At 34.3% G+C, this 16,708-nt stretch overlaps 1 protein-coding gene across 1 annotated transcript in view; it reads left to right on the forward strand.

Annotated features, from left to right (window-relative positions):
* Nucleotides 1-16,708, forward strand: part of BBX (BBX high mobility group box domain containing) — a 310,444-nt gene that overhangs the window by 195,070 nt on the left and 98,666 nt on the right. Inside the window, exons 4-5 of the mRNA XM_049785679.1 lie at nt 1,128-1,295; nt 5,252-5,494. Coding sequence (XP_049641636.1) covers nt 1,137-1,295; nt 5,252-5,494 — 402 coding nt within the window. The 5' untranslated portion in view covers nt 1,128-1,136. The remainder of the gene's footprint in view (nt 1-1,127; nt 1,296-5,251; nt 5,495-16,708) is intronic.

Raw genomic sequence — 16,708 nt, forward strand, 5'->3', positions numbered from 1 at the left:
TGTACTACTTGATGGCTCACACTTGAATGTGGTTTAATTAATGCAGAGTAACACCAGCATTAATGTGTTACTATGACATTAAATGAATGAATGAGAAATATCAAGTGTAAAAATGCTGTGATTAAGGAACATAAGAAACTGATATTAAAGTTCTATCTTTAGGCTCTATGTCTGGGTGTGGTGGAAAAACCACATGTATGCTGTATTCCATTCCTTAATATGTTAGTTAATGAAAATGGATTTCAAATTTGATGATTTTCAAAGCCATTGCTTGATGACTGCTTGACTATCAGCCTGTATGGGAGAAGAAATCCCAGGGAGCGAGACTTTTTTTGCCAGTTTGAGGAACATATGTAATTGAGATTGGAAGGTAGTTGTAACTATCTTCTATGATTTGGGTATCCAAACTGTTCATCTCACTAACTGACTTGCCTTGGGCACTGGATATCTGGAGGCTGCCCACAGCTAGTTTTATACAATGTATATCACCTTACAAAATAGTTTTATTTTTTTTAACCCTGACCCCTTACAAAATTGTTTTACCATAAATCCAAATAATTTGATTCTTTTTATTAATATAATTTTTATTTTGATCATAGTGGCTTACATATTGTTGACAATAATATTTTAGGTACATATTTACATAAAATCCAAATAATTTGATTCTTACAAGATATTTTTAACTAACTCTCTATTCTCAGGTTTGTCATAAAACAATACAAAATTCATGTTAATTTCTATAATAAGACCTGTACCCTCAGAAAATCTATGGAAGTTCCCCCTCCTTGATGGTGTCACTTTAAGAAATACAATTTTATATAACTGAACAAGTCATGTGACTATGGTTTCTAATCATCCTAAAGCTTTGTTTGGGTTTTGAGTTCTAGAGTTAGAATAGAAGGAAGTAAATTTCATAAAGAGCAAGTTTTATTAGTAGTTTACTGTAGTCCACTAAAATGAATGTTTGCTTATATACTTGAAATTCTCACTGAATTCTGTAAATGTCTGAGCTGGTAGATAGTGTAGTCATTAGAACTATAATCCAATTAAAGTGAGGAAGCTAAATAAAGTAAGCTTAATCAAATGTATAGATTTCTTTATTTCACTGTTTTTTTTCCTTGTGACAGGTCACCGTAATGAAAGGCAGTAATAGAAATAAAGATCATTCAGCAGAAGAAGGAGCTGGAAAACGACCAAAAAGAAAGTGTCTCCAGTGGCATCCATTGCTAGCAAAGAAACTTCTTGATTTCTCAGAAGAGGAGGAAGAGGAAGACGAAGAGGAGGATATTGACAAAGTAATTCTTTTCTTTTTCTTTTTTTTTTTTTTAGAACTTTCAAGTTTATTTGGTATTCATTTAAGAAACTACAGTGAAAATGTATGGTAAGAAAAATATATTTTTAAAAACAAAATGACCTTTGTTTTATTTACTACTTCATCTATAGTTTTATTCCAGTGCTGGATTTCCTTTAAAATATCTGTACTTCTAGGGCCAATAGTATAGTAGGTAGGGTGCTTGCCTTGCATGAGGCCAACCCAGTGTCCATCTCCACACCCCATATGATCTTCTGATTCTCACTAAGAGTGACTTGTGAGTACAGAGTTAGGAGTAACTCCTGAGCACCTCTGGGTGTGCCCAAAAAGTAATGAAGTATTTGTACTTTATTTTCTAGGCCAGTAGTGATACTACTACTCAGGGACGCAGAGTTGATCTTGGAAGAAGCAACTATATATATATATATATAGTTTTTTCAGTGAATACCAAGTATTGCCCAAATATAATACAACTCTCATATATATATATATATATATGAGCAATACTTGGTATTCACTGAAAAAAGTAAATTTCAGGAGGCACTGAGGAACTTTTTCAGTCATTTCACTTTTCCCTTGTCTCCTGAACATTTGATATCTTCTTCAACAGAATTATCCTTCCAAAATGGAAGATTAGTTGTACCACTCTTGTAGTGAGAATGGAATTTCTGTGTTTACTGCTCTTTTGTATCACCCACAATAGTACCTGGTTCATAATAAGCATATCATATCATATCAAGCATTTATATTATATCAAGGAGTCCTGTAAGCATTTAATGAGTGAATGAATGGAGTCACTGAATCCTGTGATGTCTCCTCTGTTGATGAGTTCAACTTAATTCTCACTACTGTCTTTCTATCTTTTCGCTGAACCCTCTCTGCAAAGATCCCAGTCTTGGTGCTTGTAAATATATCCTATAGCCACTAAAACCAAACCACTCAACACTAATCTCTCTGCCACCTACCAAATCAAATTATAATTATTTGAGAAAATGTGTTCCCTGTCTGTGTGAAGGAATTTTGGTAGCTAAAAGTGTTTATCCCTTTTAATAGATACCAGTTACTCTTGGATCTTTCTAATAGATATTGTTCCTGTTTTCATGTCTCTAGTCTACAGCTTTGATTTAGTCTTGTCTCTTGTAACTTCGACAGCCTGGAATAAACATGGCTGCGTTTTTTTTTTCTATTTTATGTTGCTTTAGCATCTTAGAGTCCATGCTCCTCTGGCAATGAGAATTATTTCAAATATAAATTTCACAAATCCTTTCCAATCTTAAAACTACTCATGATTCTCCGTTGCATTCAGCTAATGTTTGCAACTGTCCAGGTCTGGTACACTATTGATTAGACAAAGTATAATGAGAGCCTTGGTGTATAAAAAATTGTATTCTATAAATTTTTCAGTTTTACTTGATTCATGTATTTTTCTTTAATCAATTTTGATTACTTTAACAAAGTAATTATATTAGATTCTAGCTTAAAACTTCTTTATATCTATGCTTGGCAAACAAAGCATCTCAAAGTTTTTTTGTTGGTTCATGTATTCTGAAATCATGTACTTAGAGGATTAAATGGATACTTTTAATATTTTGGCTTAAATTAAAAAAATTAATCCACACTATATGGTGCTGTGTTTGGGGGCAGAAAATAGTTTGCTTGAATCTCTCTACTCAGACTACTTTTTGGTGCCAGGAATCAAACCTGGGCCTCCTACTTGCAGAACCTGTACAGTTCATTGAATTGTCTCTCCAACCCCAAATACACACTTTTTAACAGGATATAATGACTTCTGTATCCTTCAATCTCTGTTCCTATATCCTAGTTCTAAGATTTTATATAGCAATTCTGTTAACCTACATATCTATACTCAAACAAACCATCCAGCTCTTCATCTTTTAGTTTCTTATGTCTCTCCATTGGCCACATGACATGGATTCATATTTGAAATTCAGGTCCAACATTTCTAGAGAGACTTCCATGTGTTACTACCTACCCATTATTTCACTGATTGCTTGTTTTCATTGGCATACTACCTTTATTCATATGTGTTTTTCTTAAACTATCATTTGACTATTTTGCTTTCCTTTCAAGATAGTAAGCTCATTAGGCCAGAATCTTGTCTTGTCACTTTTCCAGCTTTTGGTTTGAATTTTATAGTTTAGTAGCTAAATAAAAGTTATTCTGTTTTGAAAAGAAAAATGTCATTATTTCCTCAATCTATTTTTTAATTCTTGATTTTTTTTCTGTAGCTTTTTAGCATTTTCAAAATGCAAAGTCAAATCCCTGAAAATGCAAATCATTGTCACTGATTGGATACATACATAACAAGAAAGATACATTTGTAGCCTTTACTCCTGATTATAATCCCTAATGTATTTACAGACCAGCTGTGTCTTCAAGATTATTCTCTTCTTTTTGTGTTCGAAGATAATTGTTAATTAAATGCATTTGTAATATTCATTTAAATTGAGAAAAATATATATACAAAATTTGATTGTGATTGGTATTTATTTTAGGTTTTTTATCTATAATAATTCCCCAATATGCATCACAAAAAAGAACATGTTTGCCTTATAGTAGTGCATCTCAGAGGGTAATCATCTGACTAGCAGCATCGAAGTCACCTGGGAACTTGTTAGAATTACAAATTCTCCAGGCCTACTTCAGAACTACAGAATCAAAAATTCTGGGAATGGGACCTAGCTATCTTTGTTTTAACAAGATCTCCAGGGATACCAATTCATATTTTAGTTTAAAACTATTGTACTACTCTATTATAGACTAATTGCCATCTTGATTTTTCTTGATTTTAACTGGGAAATTAAAGAAATGTTAGTAAGCATTTTGATTTTGTTCATGGTTGTCCTATTTCCAAGAAATAGAAAATTATATTTTAGCTATTTAATAATCATGGTATATGCTGAGATTCTATGAGCAAGAGTTGTTTTAAGAAAATTAATATATTGGGGCTGGTGAGGTGGCGCTAGCCAAGGAAGGACCGTGGGTTCAATCCCCCGGCATCCCATATGGTCCCCCCAAGCCAGGGGCAATTTTTGAGTGCTTAGCCAGGAGTAACCCCTGAGCATCAAATGGATGTGGCCCAAAAAACAAAACAAAATAAAATGAAAATTAATATATAGGAAGTATTGCAGAAAATTAAAAGCAGAAAGACTAGGCCATAGTTCTGAGTGGTTAGCAGGGCAGAGGCAGTGATCTATGTATATAGAATGAGCAGCATTAGATTTTTGCAGAAGTTGCTTAAATGCCTTGAATTACATGATTAGAAAAAGGGATGATTCAAAATTGATTTGAAGGTATCAATCTGGTTGTTATTTTCATCAGAGCATTTCACAGGACACCTAATTTTTATAAGTATAAGCTTTAACATTTATAACATATTTCTTCAAATAATTTTAAATGTTTTTTGATATTATACTAAGAGATTCTATTTGAGGTGTGCTCATTGAGTAGTTTTATATTGCATTTGTATCTAACACTATGGCAGTATTTTTATATAACAAGCTGTAGAAAAGGAGAAAAAGCACTATTATCTGAATTTAATGTGAATATTGTTCTTCATTTTGAGACCTGTAATCCTCAAAATAGGTTTATTTATTCATTCAGTAGTTACTTGAACATTAGTGTTATACCAGACTTGTACTGGGCACTGTGGTCGTAAAGAGAAGCAAGAGAGCCTTTGTATTCAAAGGCTCTTTGAGACCGGAAAATGGCCATTATGACAAAATGTAATGTATGCTTAATTTCACTATAGAAACTAAGCAGAATAATGCATGAGAAGTAAATAACCAACCACTAACTGCGGTTAAATGGTTTTAAGAAAATTTTTTTCAGTTTAAATGTTAAATAGAGCTTAAAAAATTGAAAACAATATTATTCAAGATGCATGAAACATTTGGCTTTTGTTTTGATTGGTTGTAGGTTCAACTTCTTGGGGCTGATGGCCTAGAGCAAGATGTTGGAGAAACTGAAGATGATGAATCACCAGAACAACGAGCCCGGAGACCAATGAATGCATTTCTCTTATTTTGCAAACGCCATCGCTCCCTTGTACGTCAGGAACATCCCAGGCTTGATAACCGAGGTGCTACCAAGATACTAGCTGATTGGTGGGCTGTTCTCGATCCAAAGGAAAAACAAAAATACACAGACATGGCCAAGGAGGTAGGTTATAATGAGAAAAAAGAAATGGTAGCTATGAGAAGCCAATCACATAACCACTGTTCAGCAAATATAAAATATTTGTAATACGTCTTAAGCATGAAGATGAATCCCTAATAGAATGTTCAAAGAAAGCATGAGAGTTTTATTTCTATTTCTGATTCCCAAGTTCACCTTATAAATTCTGGACCAGTTCCAATAACAATTACTAAGAAATTTCTTCTCTCATTGTATACGTCCTGTTGAATGACAGAAGTGATTGATATTTATGAATGGTTATTTATTAATTATGGGTAGTATTGTTAAAAAAAAGGCTATAGAGCAACCCAGTGTCTTGTCAGAGAATAGAGTATTTTAATAGGGTCATGGTAAAGAGTCTTAAACTCTATGATCATATTTAAGTCAATTTCTAGGTGTTGGCTTCTTTTCCTAATGTTAGTAGAATAAAGAAGTGGATCACAGATTTGTGGCACACCACATCTTAACATTTTTTATTTTTTTAGTTAGCACAGTTATCAAAAAGATTTAACTTGTTTCTGTGTTATAGGCAGTACAGCATGAATATTTAAAACTATCAATGAATTAATGGCAGTTGAACAAGATGTGTGTGCAGGTAAACACTGTGTAGGCAGTAGCTAGTGAGAAGCCTTTCAATTCAAGAAGACTATTAGAAAAGTAGGATATTAATCATTTCAATATGATAGCAAAAACTAAATTCCAAAATTATAGAAAGAACTAAAGTAACTTAAAAATAATTCCAGATTAATCTTTGTTTTAATTTGGGTGAGGTTTATTTTTTCAGGGGGATGCATAGTGAGATCTGGTAAGGATTGAAGGACCATATATGCAGTAAGGTAAGGCAGTTGCCTTACCCACTGTAGTGTCTCATCAATCACTCTAAATTAATCTTTTTTTTTTTTTTTGGTTTTTGGGCCACACCCGTTTGACGCTCAGGGGTTACTCCTGGCTATGTGCTCAGAAATCGCCCCTGGCTTGGGGGGACCATATGGGACGCCGGGGGATCGAACCGCGGTCCTTCCTTGGCTAGCGCTTGCAAGGCAGACACCTTACCTCCAGCGCCACCTACCCGGCCCTCTAAATTAATCTTAAAATGGATTCATTAGACATTTTAAAATGATACTGTTTAATGAATTTAGCAAATAAGGAAAAATTTAAAAAAATTGAAATTAAATGTATAAGAAATAATCTTAACATTACCCCTTTAATATTGCAATTTGGCTCATGAAAACTTCCCACACAAACATTTAGTTATTTTCTTTGAAAGGATGTACTGGCAGAAGATAAAATATAGGTCCAAGTTACACATTTTATTGGGCAACTCACTATTTGGGAAAATAATTATTTAACTTTCTGGTTTTTATTGACTTAGTTAACAGGCTAACATACAACGTAAGACTTTGTTAGTCACTGTTCAGTGACATTTAAATCCAGAGTAAATAATGAGTTTAGTTGCCATATAATTAATGATCAAATGAGACTTCATACCCAAAACTAATATGTATTTTAATTTTTAGTTTATTTCAAAAGTCTTTGATAATACACTGTTTAGGATTTTCACTCTCTAAAACAGCTGGAAAATTTAAAATCAGTTCTGGTAACAAATTATTTTACATATTCCTATATTATCACTAATGTTATAGTAGTTAACAGCAAAGCTTTCCTATTAGCCTGAGAGCCTTTCATGCTTTTATGATAAAATAAACAATTATCTAAAACTTCTTTACTTAAACACTTGAGCTTATTCTTCCATTTCTTTTACATTTGACCTCTTCCATGTATGTTGTTTGACTTTTCTTAGATATTGCTAACTAAAAAATCCAGTAAGTGGCCATTCTTAAGAGGAAGTACTATTATTTTCAGACAAGAAACTCCTTTACTAATTACATAATTCAATTCACAGTTTTTTGCCATAAAGCACTATAAAGAAACCTGGTAAGGCATCTCATGTCCTTCATTCCATCTACTACAAGTGGATACCGTAACTACGTCTTGCACCTTTCACTTTGCCCTATTGTCACTTTTATGAAGTGCATCATTTCTAGTGTTAAGTGTAGAAGGCTCGGCTGCTTTCAGAGTCATTAGACAATTAGTTTCAAGTCATAAGTAATATTTATTTTCACTTATTACTGAATGGTCCAAAATTACATTAAAGCACAGGTAATTTTGTGCTGGTGCTTTTTGTGTTAATACTTCAGTCTTAAGTGGAATATCAGTCCATTTAAAAAATATTTATTAAGTGGCTTCTGAGTACCAGATCATGTGGTGGTAGTTAATGGAAATATAATCTTAGTTGCTAAAGAGATATTTAGTGTGTGTCCATCTCTCTGCGAGCTGGCATTCATTTAAAAGAATCTTTAATTGTGGATTTTTTAAATATATTTTTTATTTAAAGACCTTGATTACATACATGATTGTGTTGTTTGGGTTTCAGTCATGTAAAGAACACTACCCATCACCAGTGCAACATTCCCATCACCAATGTCCCAAGTCTCCCTGCTCCCTACCCAACCCCGCCTGTACTCTAGACAGGCTTTCTATTTCCTTCATACATTCTCATTATTAGGATAGTTCGAAATGTAGTTATTTCTCTAACTAAACTCATCCCTGTTTGTGGTGAGCTTCATGAGGTGAGCTGTAACTTCCAGCCTTCTCTCTTTTGTGTCTGAAAGTTATTATTGCAAGAATGTCTTTCTTTTTTCTTAAAACCCATAGATGAGTGAGACCATTCAGTGTTTCTCTCTCTCTCTCTCTCTCTGACTTATTTCACTCAGCATAATAGATTCCATGTACATCCATGTATAGGAAATTTTATGACTTCATCTCTCCTGACAGCTGCATAATATTCCATTGTGTGTATGTACCACAGTTTCTTTAGCCATTCATCTGTTGAAGAGTATCTTGGTTGTTTCCAGAGTCTTGCTGTGGTAAATAGTGCTGCAATGAATATAGGTGTAAGGAAGGGATTTTTGTATTGTATTTTTGTGTTCCTAGGGTATATTCCTAGGAGTGGTATAGCTGGATCATATGGGATTTCAATTTCCAGTTTTTGGAGGAATCTCCATATCGCTTTCCATAAAGGTTGAACTAGATGGCATTCCCACCAGCAGTGGATAAGAGTTCCTTTCCCTCCACATCCCTGCCAACACCACTTGTTCTCATTTTTTTGATGTGTGCCAATCTTTGTGGTGTGAGGTGGTACCTCATAGTTGTTTTGATTTGCATCTCCCTGATGATTAGTGATGTGGAACATTTTTTCATGTGTCTTTTGGCCATTTGTATTTCTTCTTTGTCAAAGTGTCTGTTCATTTTTTCTCCCCATTTTTTGATGGAATTAGATGTTTTTTTCTTGTAAAGTTCTGTCAGTGCCTTGTATATTTTGGAGATTAGCCCCTTATCTGATGGGTATTGGGTGAATGGTTTGTCCCACTCAGTGGGGGGCTCTTGTATCCTGGGCGCTATTTCCTTTGAGGTGCAGAAGCTTCTCAGCTTAATATATTCCCATCTGTTAATCTCTGCTTTCACTTGTTTGGAGAGTGCAGTTTTCTCCTTGAAGATGCCTGTAGTCTCAATGTCCTGGAGTGTTTTGCCTACGTGTTGTTCTACATATCTTATTGTTTCGGGTCTGATATCGAGGTCTTTAATCCATTTGGATTTTACCTTTGTACATGAGGTTAACTGGGGGTCTAAGTTCAATTTTTTGCAAGTGGCTAGCCAGTTATGCCAACACCACTTGTTGAAGAGGCTTTCTTTGCTCCATTTAGGATTTCTTGCTCTTTTATCAAAAATTAGGTGTTAGTATGTCTGTGGAACATTCTCAGAGTATTGAAGCCTATTCCACTATCTGAGGTCCTGTCTTTATTCCAATACCATGCTGTTTTGATAATTATCGCTTTGTAGTAAAGTTTAAAGTTGGGGAAAGTAATTCCTCCCATATTCTTTTTCCCAATGATTGCTTTAGCTATTCTAGGATGTTTATTGTTCCAAATGAATTTCAAAAGTGCCTGATCTACTTCTTTGAAGAATGTCATGGGTATCTTTAGAGGGATAGCATTAAATCTATAATAAGTATAATGCCTTGGGGAGTATTGCCATTTTGATGATATTAATCCTGCCAATCCATGAGCAGAGTATGCATTTCCATTTCCACATGTCCTCTCTTATTTCTTGGAGCATAGTTTTATAGTTTTCTTTGTATAGGTCCTTCACATTTTTAGTCAAGTTGATTCCAAGATATTTGAGTTTGTGTGGCACTATTGTGATTGGGGTTATTTTCTTAATGTCCATTTCTTCCCTATTACTATTGGTGTATAGAAAGGCCATTGATTTTTTGTGTGTTAATTTTGTAGCCTGCCACATTGCTATATGAGTCTGTTGTTTCTAGAAGCTTTTTGGTAGAGTCTTTAGGGTTTTCTAAGTAGAGTATCATGTCATCTGCAAACAGCCTTTCAAGTAACCAGTTACTATCCTCCTTTTAGAGTAAGGATCTAAGATTCCTTAGAGTTATTAGTAGCCTGACCAGACCAACTTTGTGGAGCTATGATATTTGTTTAACTCTCAGTATTCATTTAATATACTTTGCTCACTTTAGAGGCCTGGTAAATATGTAGATTTATTAAAAGCACATTTATGGCTCAATGGAAAGAGAAAGTGTGTGCTTGTATGGATTCGAAGTTAGGAACAAGTATTTCAGGAAAAAATTTATGAAGTTGATAGAATCTTGTCTGTTTTTGGTTGTAGGATTAGACACAAAAGCTAGGGTAAGAACAGATGTGAAAATGTAAGAACAAAGACAGGAATAAGAAGGCTTGTTTTTCCTATACCCTAGATATGTATAGGCAAATAAAAGGAAATCTTGTTATAAAATTAAAAGAGAGAAAAAAATAATCGGAGACCAGTTCTGAAAATTTGATGGTTCAATTTCATGCTTACAAAACAGCTACAGACTTAAATGTAGTAAATTGTAGTAAATTTTAATAGCCATTTGTAAATGTTTTCTTTAGTACTTTAAGATTATAATTGCCACAAACTCCAACTCCAGTGAGTTTTTTCTTTTTCCCATTATGGTTCTTTGCGATAGGATACCTTTTAGAAAGTATTCCAAGATAGAAGTCATCTCACACTGTTTGAAAAATTATAATGCATGTTATTAACTTTTGTGTGGTGAAAGTAAATGGTATATAAGGAAATTGTTGAATCTCAGTAAACACAGTTTTTTGTTTGTTTATATTTTTTATTGTGAGAATAGTGAATTATAAGACCTTCATAGTTGTATTTCAGACATAATAGTGACAGTGAATTAGGGCCATTCTCACCACCAGTGTTGACCTCCCTCCACCAGAGTTCCCAGCATACTTCCAATACCTCCAGCTTTAGCCACCTAGTCTACCAGTGTAAAAGATACATTTTGAGTTTAGCTTGTTAAAGTTTGGGCCTCCTGATTTTATTGTTGTTGACTTTGGCTTAGTTATTTAGTTCTGGCCATTTTATTTTTCCACCCAATGCACCTGAGACCACTTGGGCCCTTGGCACCATCCACTTATTTTTCTTTTCTCAATTTGTAGAAAGAAGATATATATAAAATACAATTTTAAAAATGGGATGGGTATGGCAGAGTTTTTATTTTTATTTTTTATTTTTGGCATGGGCACAATAAATATTGGGAAAAATAGAAAGTAAATACCCTTACCCTAAAAAGAAACAGAGTGTCTCTATCCATTAAGCATACTGTCATAAGACCAAGTACAGGCTCCAGGCATACTGACTGATAGTCCAAACCCAAAGTCTTTCCTCATGGTCCCAGGAAAAGTTCTATTCAGTTGCAGCTGTTTCAGTCAGGCTTCTGTAATTAGAGATCTTAGTTTTTACATGGATCTTATGTTGAAGTTGAGGTGTCACAGATTTCTTCTAATTTCATCTCACTATTAGGTGGCAAAGCAGGGAAGCCTGCCCTTACAGCAAGTTGTTTCTGTTTCCTCATCATCAGGGTATCATATGAGCCTTCCCTGGAGCAAGTTGTTGCTAGGGTGGCATTAGGGTTTCTCCAGGGTAGTTTGACTTCTGGTGCTGGTGCAGAAAACTGTACTGGTTCTAAGGATGAGATACAACATTTGGGGTTGGAAGGTCAGTTGATCTGATCAATTGAAGCCTAAGTCAAGTCCCCATGATAAATGTTCAGGTTGAAAGGCATCCCTGCACAATGAAAAATTATGGGTTTTTATTCCTATTCGATAAGAACTTCTTTCTGTACATAATATTTCCCATTTCAGTGTGCCTGTGCAAGAAGGAACAATGCCGTATGACACTCCTGTGCATATAGGGGTAAAAATATCAAACTAACAATCTCAATAACTTGGCTTTAACCTGACCTCAGATCCTGAGGAAGACTTTTTTACTTGAATTTCCTACTAAGCAGATCCAAACAAGGGATGGGGGAAGCTAATTCTCTGAACCATGAGTTCTTGGAAACATTTCTCGGACGCCACAAGACTACAGAGTGGGATGAAGCTGTGCTCTGGATTTTATTTCCCCTCCTCCTCAACTATCTCGAAAGCCTTAAAGGGGATATCTACATTTTATTTATATAGTACTGTAGATACATCTCCTTAATAGCTATAATTCTGAGTGTTTATTTCTAACAGAGTATATTCCCGCATGTAAACATGTTTTAAGTGATAATGTAAACATTTTTAAATTTATATTAGTTTAATTGTATCAATACTCTAATAATTTTTGTACACTAAACTCTTACACATTTTTTAAATAATGTATTTTTAAGAAACTCAGAATACTTATTTTAAAAAAAATAATGTGTGAACTCATTAATGTGATTATGTTACTATTTTTTCCTAATTAGGGAATAAAAGTATACTTAAAAAAATAGTATGAAAATTATCTTCTGTTGCTCCAATGATCCCCCCAACCAATTTAGTAACTATATCTATAGTGAAATCTCTTAGATTGATTTTTTCTTTATGTTTTTCTGCAGTGGAACAGCTAAATAGTGTCCTGGTTACTGAATTCATTTACTTATTATAATGTATAATATTTATTGATATGGATTAATGCATAGTTTATACTGTCACTCTGTCAAAATGATAACTTTTTCCATGTAAAATATTTTATTTTCTTCCTGTTAAAATTTTAGTAACAATAATGAATATTAAATACTCCTATTTAGCTTAAAATCTATATTTTAAAACAACTGTTATGAAGGAAATGGTTTTAGAACTAAGAAGAAAAGATCATATTCTTCTCAAATATCTTACTCCTCTCCTACCCAGATTCTGTAATGTGATTTCTGCTTGCCAATGCAAGGAGATACAAATGTATCTCCTTTTTGCTTGTACTTAGCCCCTAGGGTTGAATTTTTTTAATGTGTAATATTTTATAAAACTTAGATAATTTTCTACATAATATCTCCCCTGCATTCTGGTAAATTTTATTTTATGGTGAAATTTCCCATAATTGTACCAGAATCAGCTATTTTATTTTAATGGACATTCATAGATTCTCTATTATTAACCTCCTCTGGATTCTAGATTTTTCTGTTGAGAAACTATAATAATAGTTAGATAAACTTGTGAATTTTAAAAAGCACCTTCAACCCCAATTAAAAACAATTAGAGTACATTTAATATCTTTCATTAGCGTTAAAATGCTTTATAAAGATTAGATTTCTATTAATATACATTCACAAAATACTTTTGTTACATAATGTCATCATATTTAAGGCAAAATACTGTGGCATTACTCGATTAATATATATGCTAATGAAATGTTTGGGGCCCCAAATAATGGAACAAGCATTTTCTGAACATCTTGAATATATCATGAGCACTCTCTGTAAAGTAGATTTAGTTATTGTTATCTCAGTGCAAATTTGCAGGAAAAAATATGTGGAAGCCATGAGATGATTTTTTTTTATTGAAACACCATCAGAGTTAAAAATTATTGATAGTTGAGTATCAGCCACATAGTGGTCCAACACTCATCATTGCTTCACCAGTGTCATTTCCAGCCACTGGAGAAAAAAATTCCCCTCCCATTCCCTCCTCCCTCTTGCCTGCCTCTACAGCAGCAGATGCTTTTCTTCTACTTTTCCTTCTCTTACTCGTTTCTCTCCCTTCTCTCTCTCTTCTCTTTCTTCACCTCTCTCTATTTCTCTCTCTCATGCTGTGGTTTGCATTTCTTAATGAAGTGGTATCATGCATATCCTTTTATTTCCTTTTAGTGCTCAGACTTTGCCAAAATAATCACTTCCAACTTTTTAAGATGAAAATTGTAATTGTTAGTGGAAGATTTTGAGGACAAGTGTTTCAGGAGAGGTTTTATTGTCTTGAAATAGTACCGGTACTCTATGGTTGATGCTCTTGGAGGAAAAAGAAATGAGCTTCCCCTTCACCTCCAGCCTGAACAGCCCCACACTGGGAATCCAGATTAGGGGCCTTAGTTTGTTGACTCTTTCAGCAAAGTCTTGTCCACGTGGTTGACCAGCATGCTAATAGTTTCACTCAGCTATTTTCTTCAGACTCTGTGGAATCTTTCCTCATTTCACCCTTTCTCAGCCTTCTCTATAATCCCTTCCATAATAACTTCTTCACAACAAATGATAAAGCCTTTCTGTTGAATCAAAGCAAGTGATTGATGGAGTGCCAAGTTCCAAGGGCAGATCAGAATCCTCATACACTCAGGCTCTTCCTTCCTTCTTCTTAGTGTGGTGTACATACATTTGTGTTCAGCTGTGTGTTTTGATGTGAATTTACAGTATTTCCAGCTCAATTTAAAGTTCTCAAGAACAAGGGTTATTCTCTTTCTTCTATTCCCACCTTCATAACTCTGTCACTGACTATAACCCTGATTGAACTAATGATTGTTTTCTTAGTATTAGACAGTTACATCATTTAAATAGATGAAAGATTAATATTGTGATACTCTTTTAGGATGTTACTTACATAGAGAATTCTCAATGATAGTTTTCCATAAAACTTTGCATACTGGAAGCCCTTCTCCTCCCCTTGGTTCTTCAGCCCAGAGTTAGCTTCTCCTTTTATGATCTTTTGTAAAAGCATGTTTTTGCCTGATCCTAAAGGAAGCCTTACAAAACTGTGTTAAAAAGAAATATGTTTTGTATGACTGTGAGTGTAAACAATTGGCAAGCGGAGACAAATGCATTCTATTCCTAGTGTCTGCTGCTCACAACTTGTTGAAATGGAAGTGAGTGGGTGGAATCTGTATAGGAAAAATAGAAGTGTGATTATGGCGGAAAGCGCCCCTCTAGCAGATTAACATTGGCGGGAAGGAGGAGCCACCTAGGAAATAAGAAATATAAGTGGCATCTTTCTAGTATCTGTCTTTTACAACTGGGACATCTTTAGAAATCTAAACTACCGCACATGGAAATGAAGTATGTTCTCATGACAATATGTTAATCAGTTTGTTTGAAAGTCTTTTGTCACTTTATAGAGTGGTGACCTTTGTCCAAATTACCATTCATCTGACAAACACAGCCTGTGTGCCTTTTACTGGGGCACAATAATGACGCATGTGTCTGCTACTTCCATTTTCACCTCAGCCTACCATTTGTCACTTTCTACCTCCAGACAGCAGGCAAGGCTATTTGTCTGCCTCAGCCTTAATATGTAAATCCCCAGTGTATGTGAATGTACTGAGTAAGGTGTCTTACATCACATTTAATACCTTCAGATATATTCTGCTATCTGATAGTAAATTTAATTTTGACTCATTTTGTAAGAAAGATAAAACTATGTTTTACCATGTTTTATGCTTCACTTACCTTGCTTTTATATGTTCCTATATACAGGTGTACCCTATTTTTTTAAATAATTATTTAAAAAATTGAGTTAAGATAAGTTTGAACTGGCTATTAATAATACATACATACATTTTCTGCAGTGCCATTTTCATATATATGATTTAAAGAGAAGTGGTGGATTTAAACTTTAATTGGGTTATATACTAAGGATAAAAGACCCACTTTTTCCTCTGCTGAATTAAATTAAAGCTACAGGAAGCTTATAACAAGTTATTGTTACACAGAGTAACCATTTTAAGAAGCTAATGGGATTGAAAGAACAGCATTAATATAATAAAGCATCCAGTAGTAATAACATACTTGTTTTAGAATACATGGAAAATATATTATCATAAGATAGAACTTTTGGCAATGTTTGGGAATAGCAGCACATGTCATTTTATTTAATTTTGTTGTCATTAGGTGGAAAATGTGACAAAATTTAGAGAAAGGTCACTATAGCCATACAAAAGAAACCACAGAAAAATAAAGGAAGATATTGCTATTATAAAGTTGAAGTCTTCAAATAAAACCGTGAAGTCTGATAACTTAATTACAATATTATACAACTCTCAGCTTGTTCACATCTGTGATCAGTTATCATTATCAACCCCTGGGATATGGGCGAGTATAGTTATCCTTTACGGAAAAATAATTTAGGCTATAAGAGAGTAAATATGCCTATAGTTTCATCAGCTGGCTAAGAGCTGAGGTGGCTTTTTTAATCCACGTCATCAGACTTTACATCCAGTACTTTGTTCTACATGACAGTGTGTCTTCAGATAATTGAAATGTTATATATGAGTTTGCCCTTTCTGGTTTTTTTCTCTCATTCTTTATCTTTGTGTAATTGTCCCACAATCGATGGCTCTAGTTTCTCTGTATTTACTTTTTTTTTACTCGAATCACCACGAGATATTGTTTGTAGTTGTTCATGGTTGAGTTTGTCATATAATATTCCTATACCCATCCATCACCAGTATATACTTCCCACCACCAGTGTTCCCAGTTTCCCTTTCGCCCTTCACCCCACTCTCATCTGTGTCTATGTCTCTTTTTCCTTTTAGGCCCTGTGATTTGCTATACTGTTACTGAAAAAATATCACCCTTTTCCTTGTTTGGGGGCCAGAGCCACTTGTTTTCAGGGGTTATTCCCTGGGTTACTTCTGAGCTCAGAAGTTATTCTGGGATTGAACTAGGGTTGGCCTCATAGGCAAATTCCCTACCCACTGTACTATAGTTCTGGCCCTTCTAGCAGAACACATCTTTCAGCACACAGTTCCTGACCAGAATAACCATTCCCAATTATTATTGTCATAATGGTCACGCTCCTATCCCAAGTGCATTACCCCCTACCCCCAGTCCTTTATTCATTTGTTTTTGGG

The sequence above is a fragment of the Suncus etruscus genome, chromosome 13 (genome assembly GCF_024139225.1).
Source record: "Suncus etruscus isolate mSunEtr1 chromosome 13, mSunEtr1.pri.cur, whole genome shotgun sequence".
NCBI lineage: Eukaryota > Metazoa > Chordata > Mammalia > Eulipotyphla > Soricidae > Suncus > Suncus etruscus.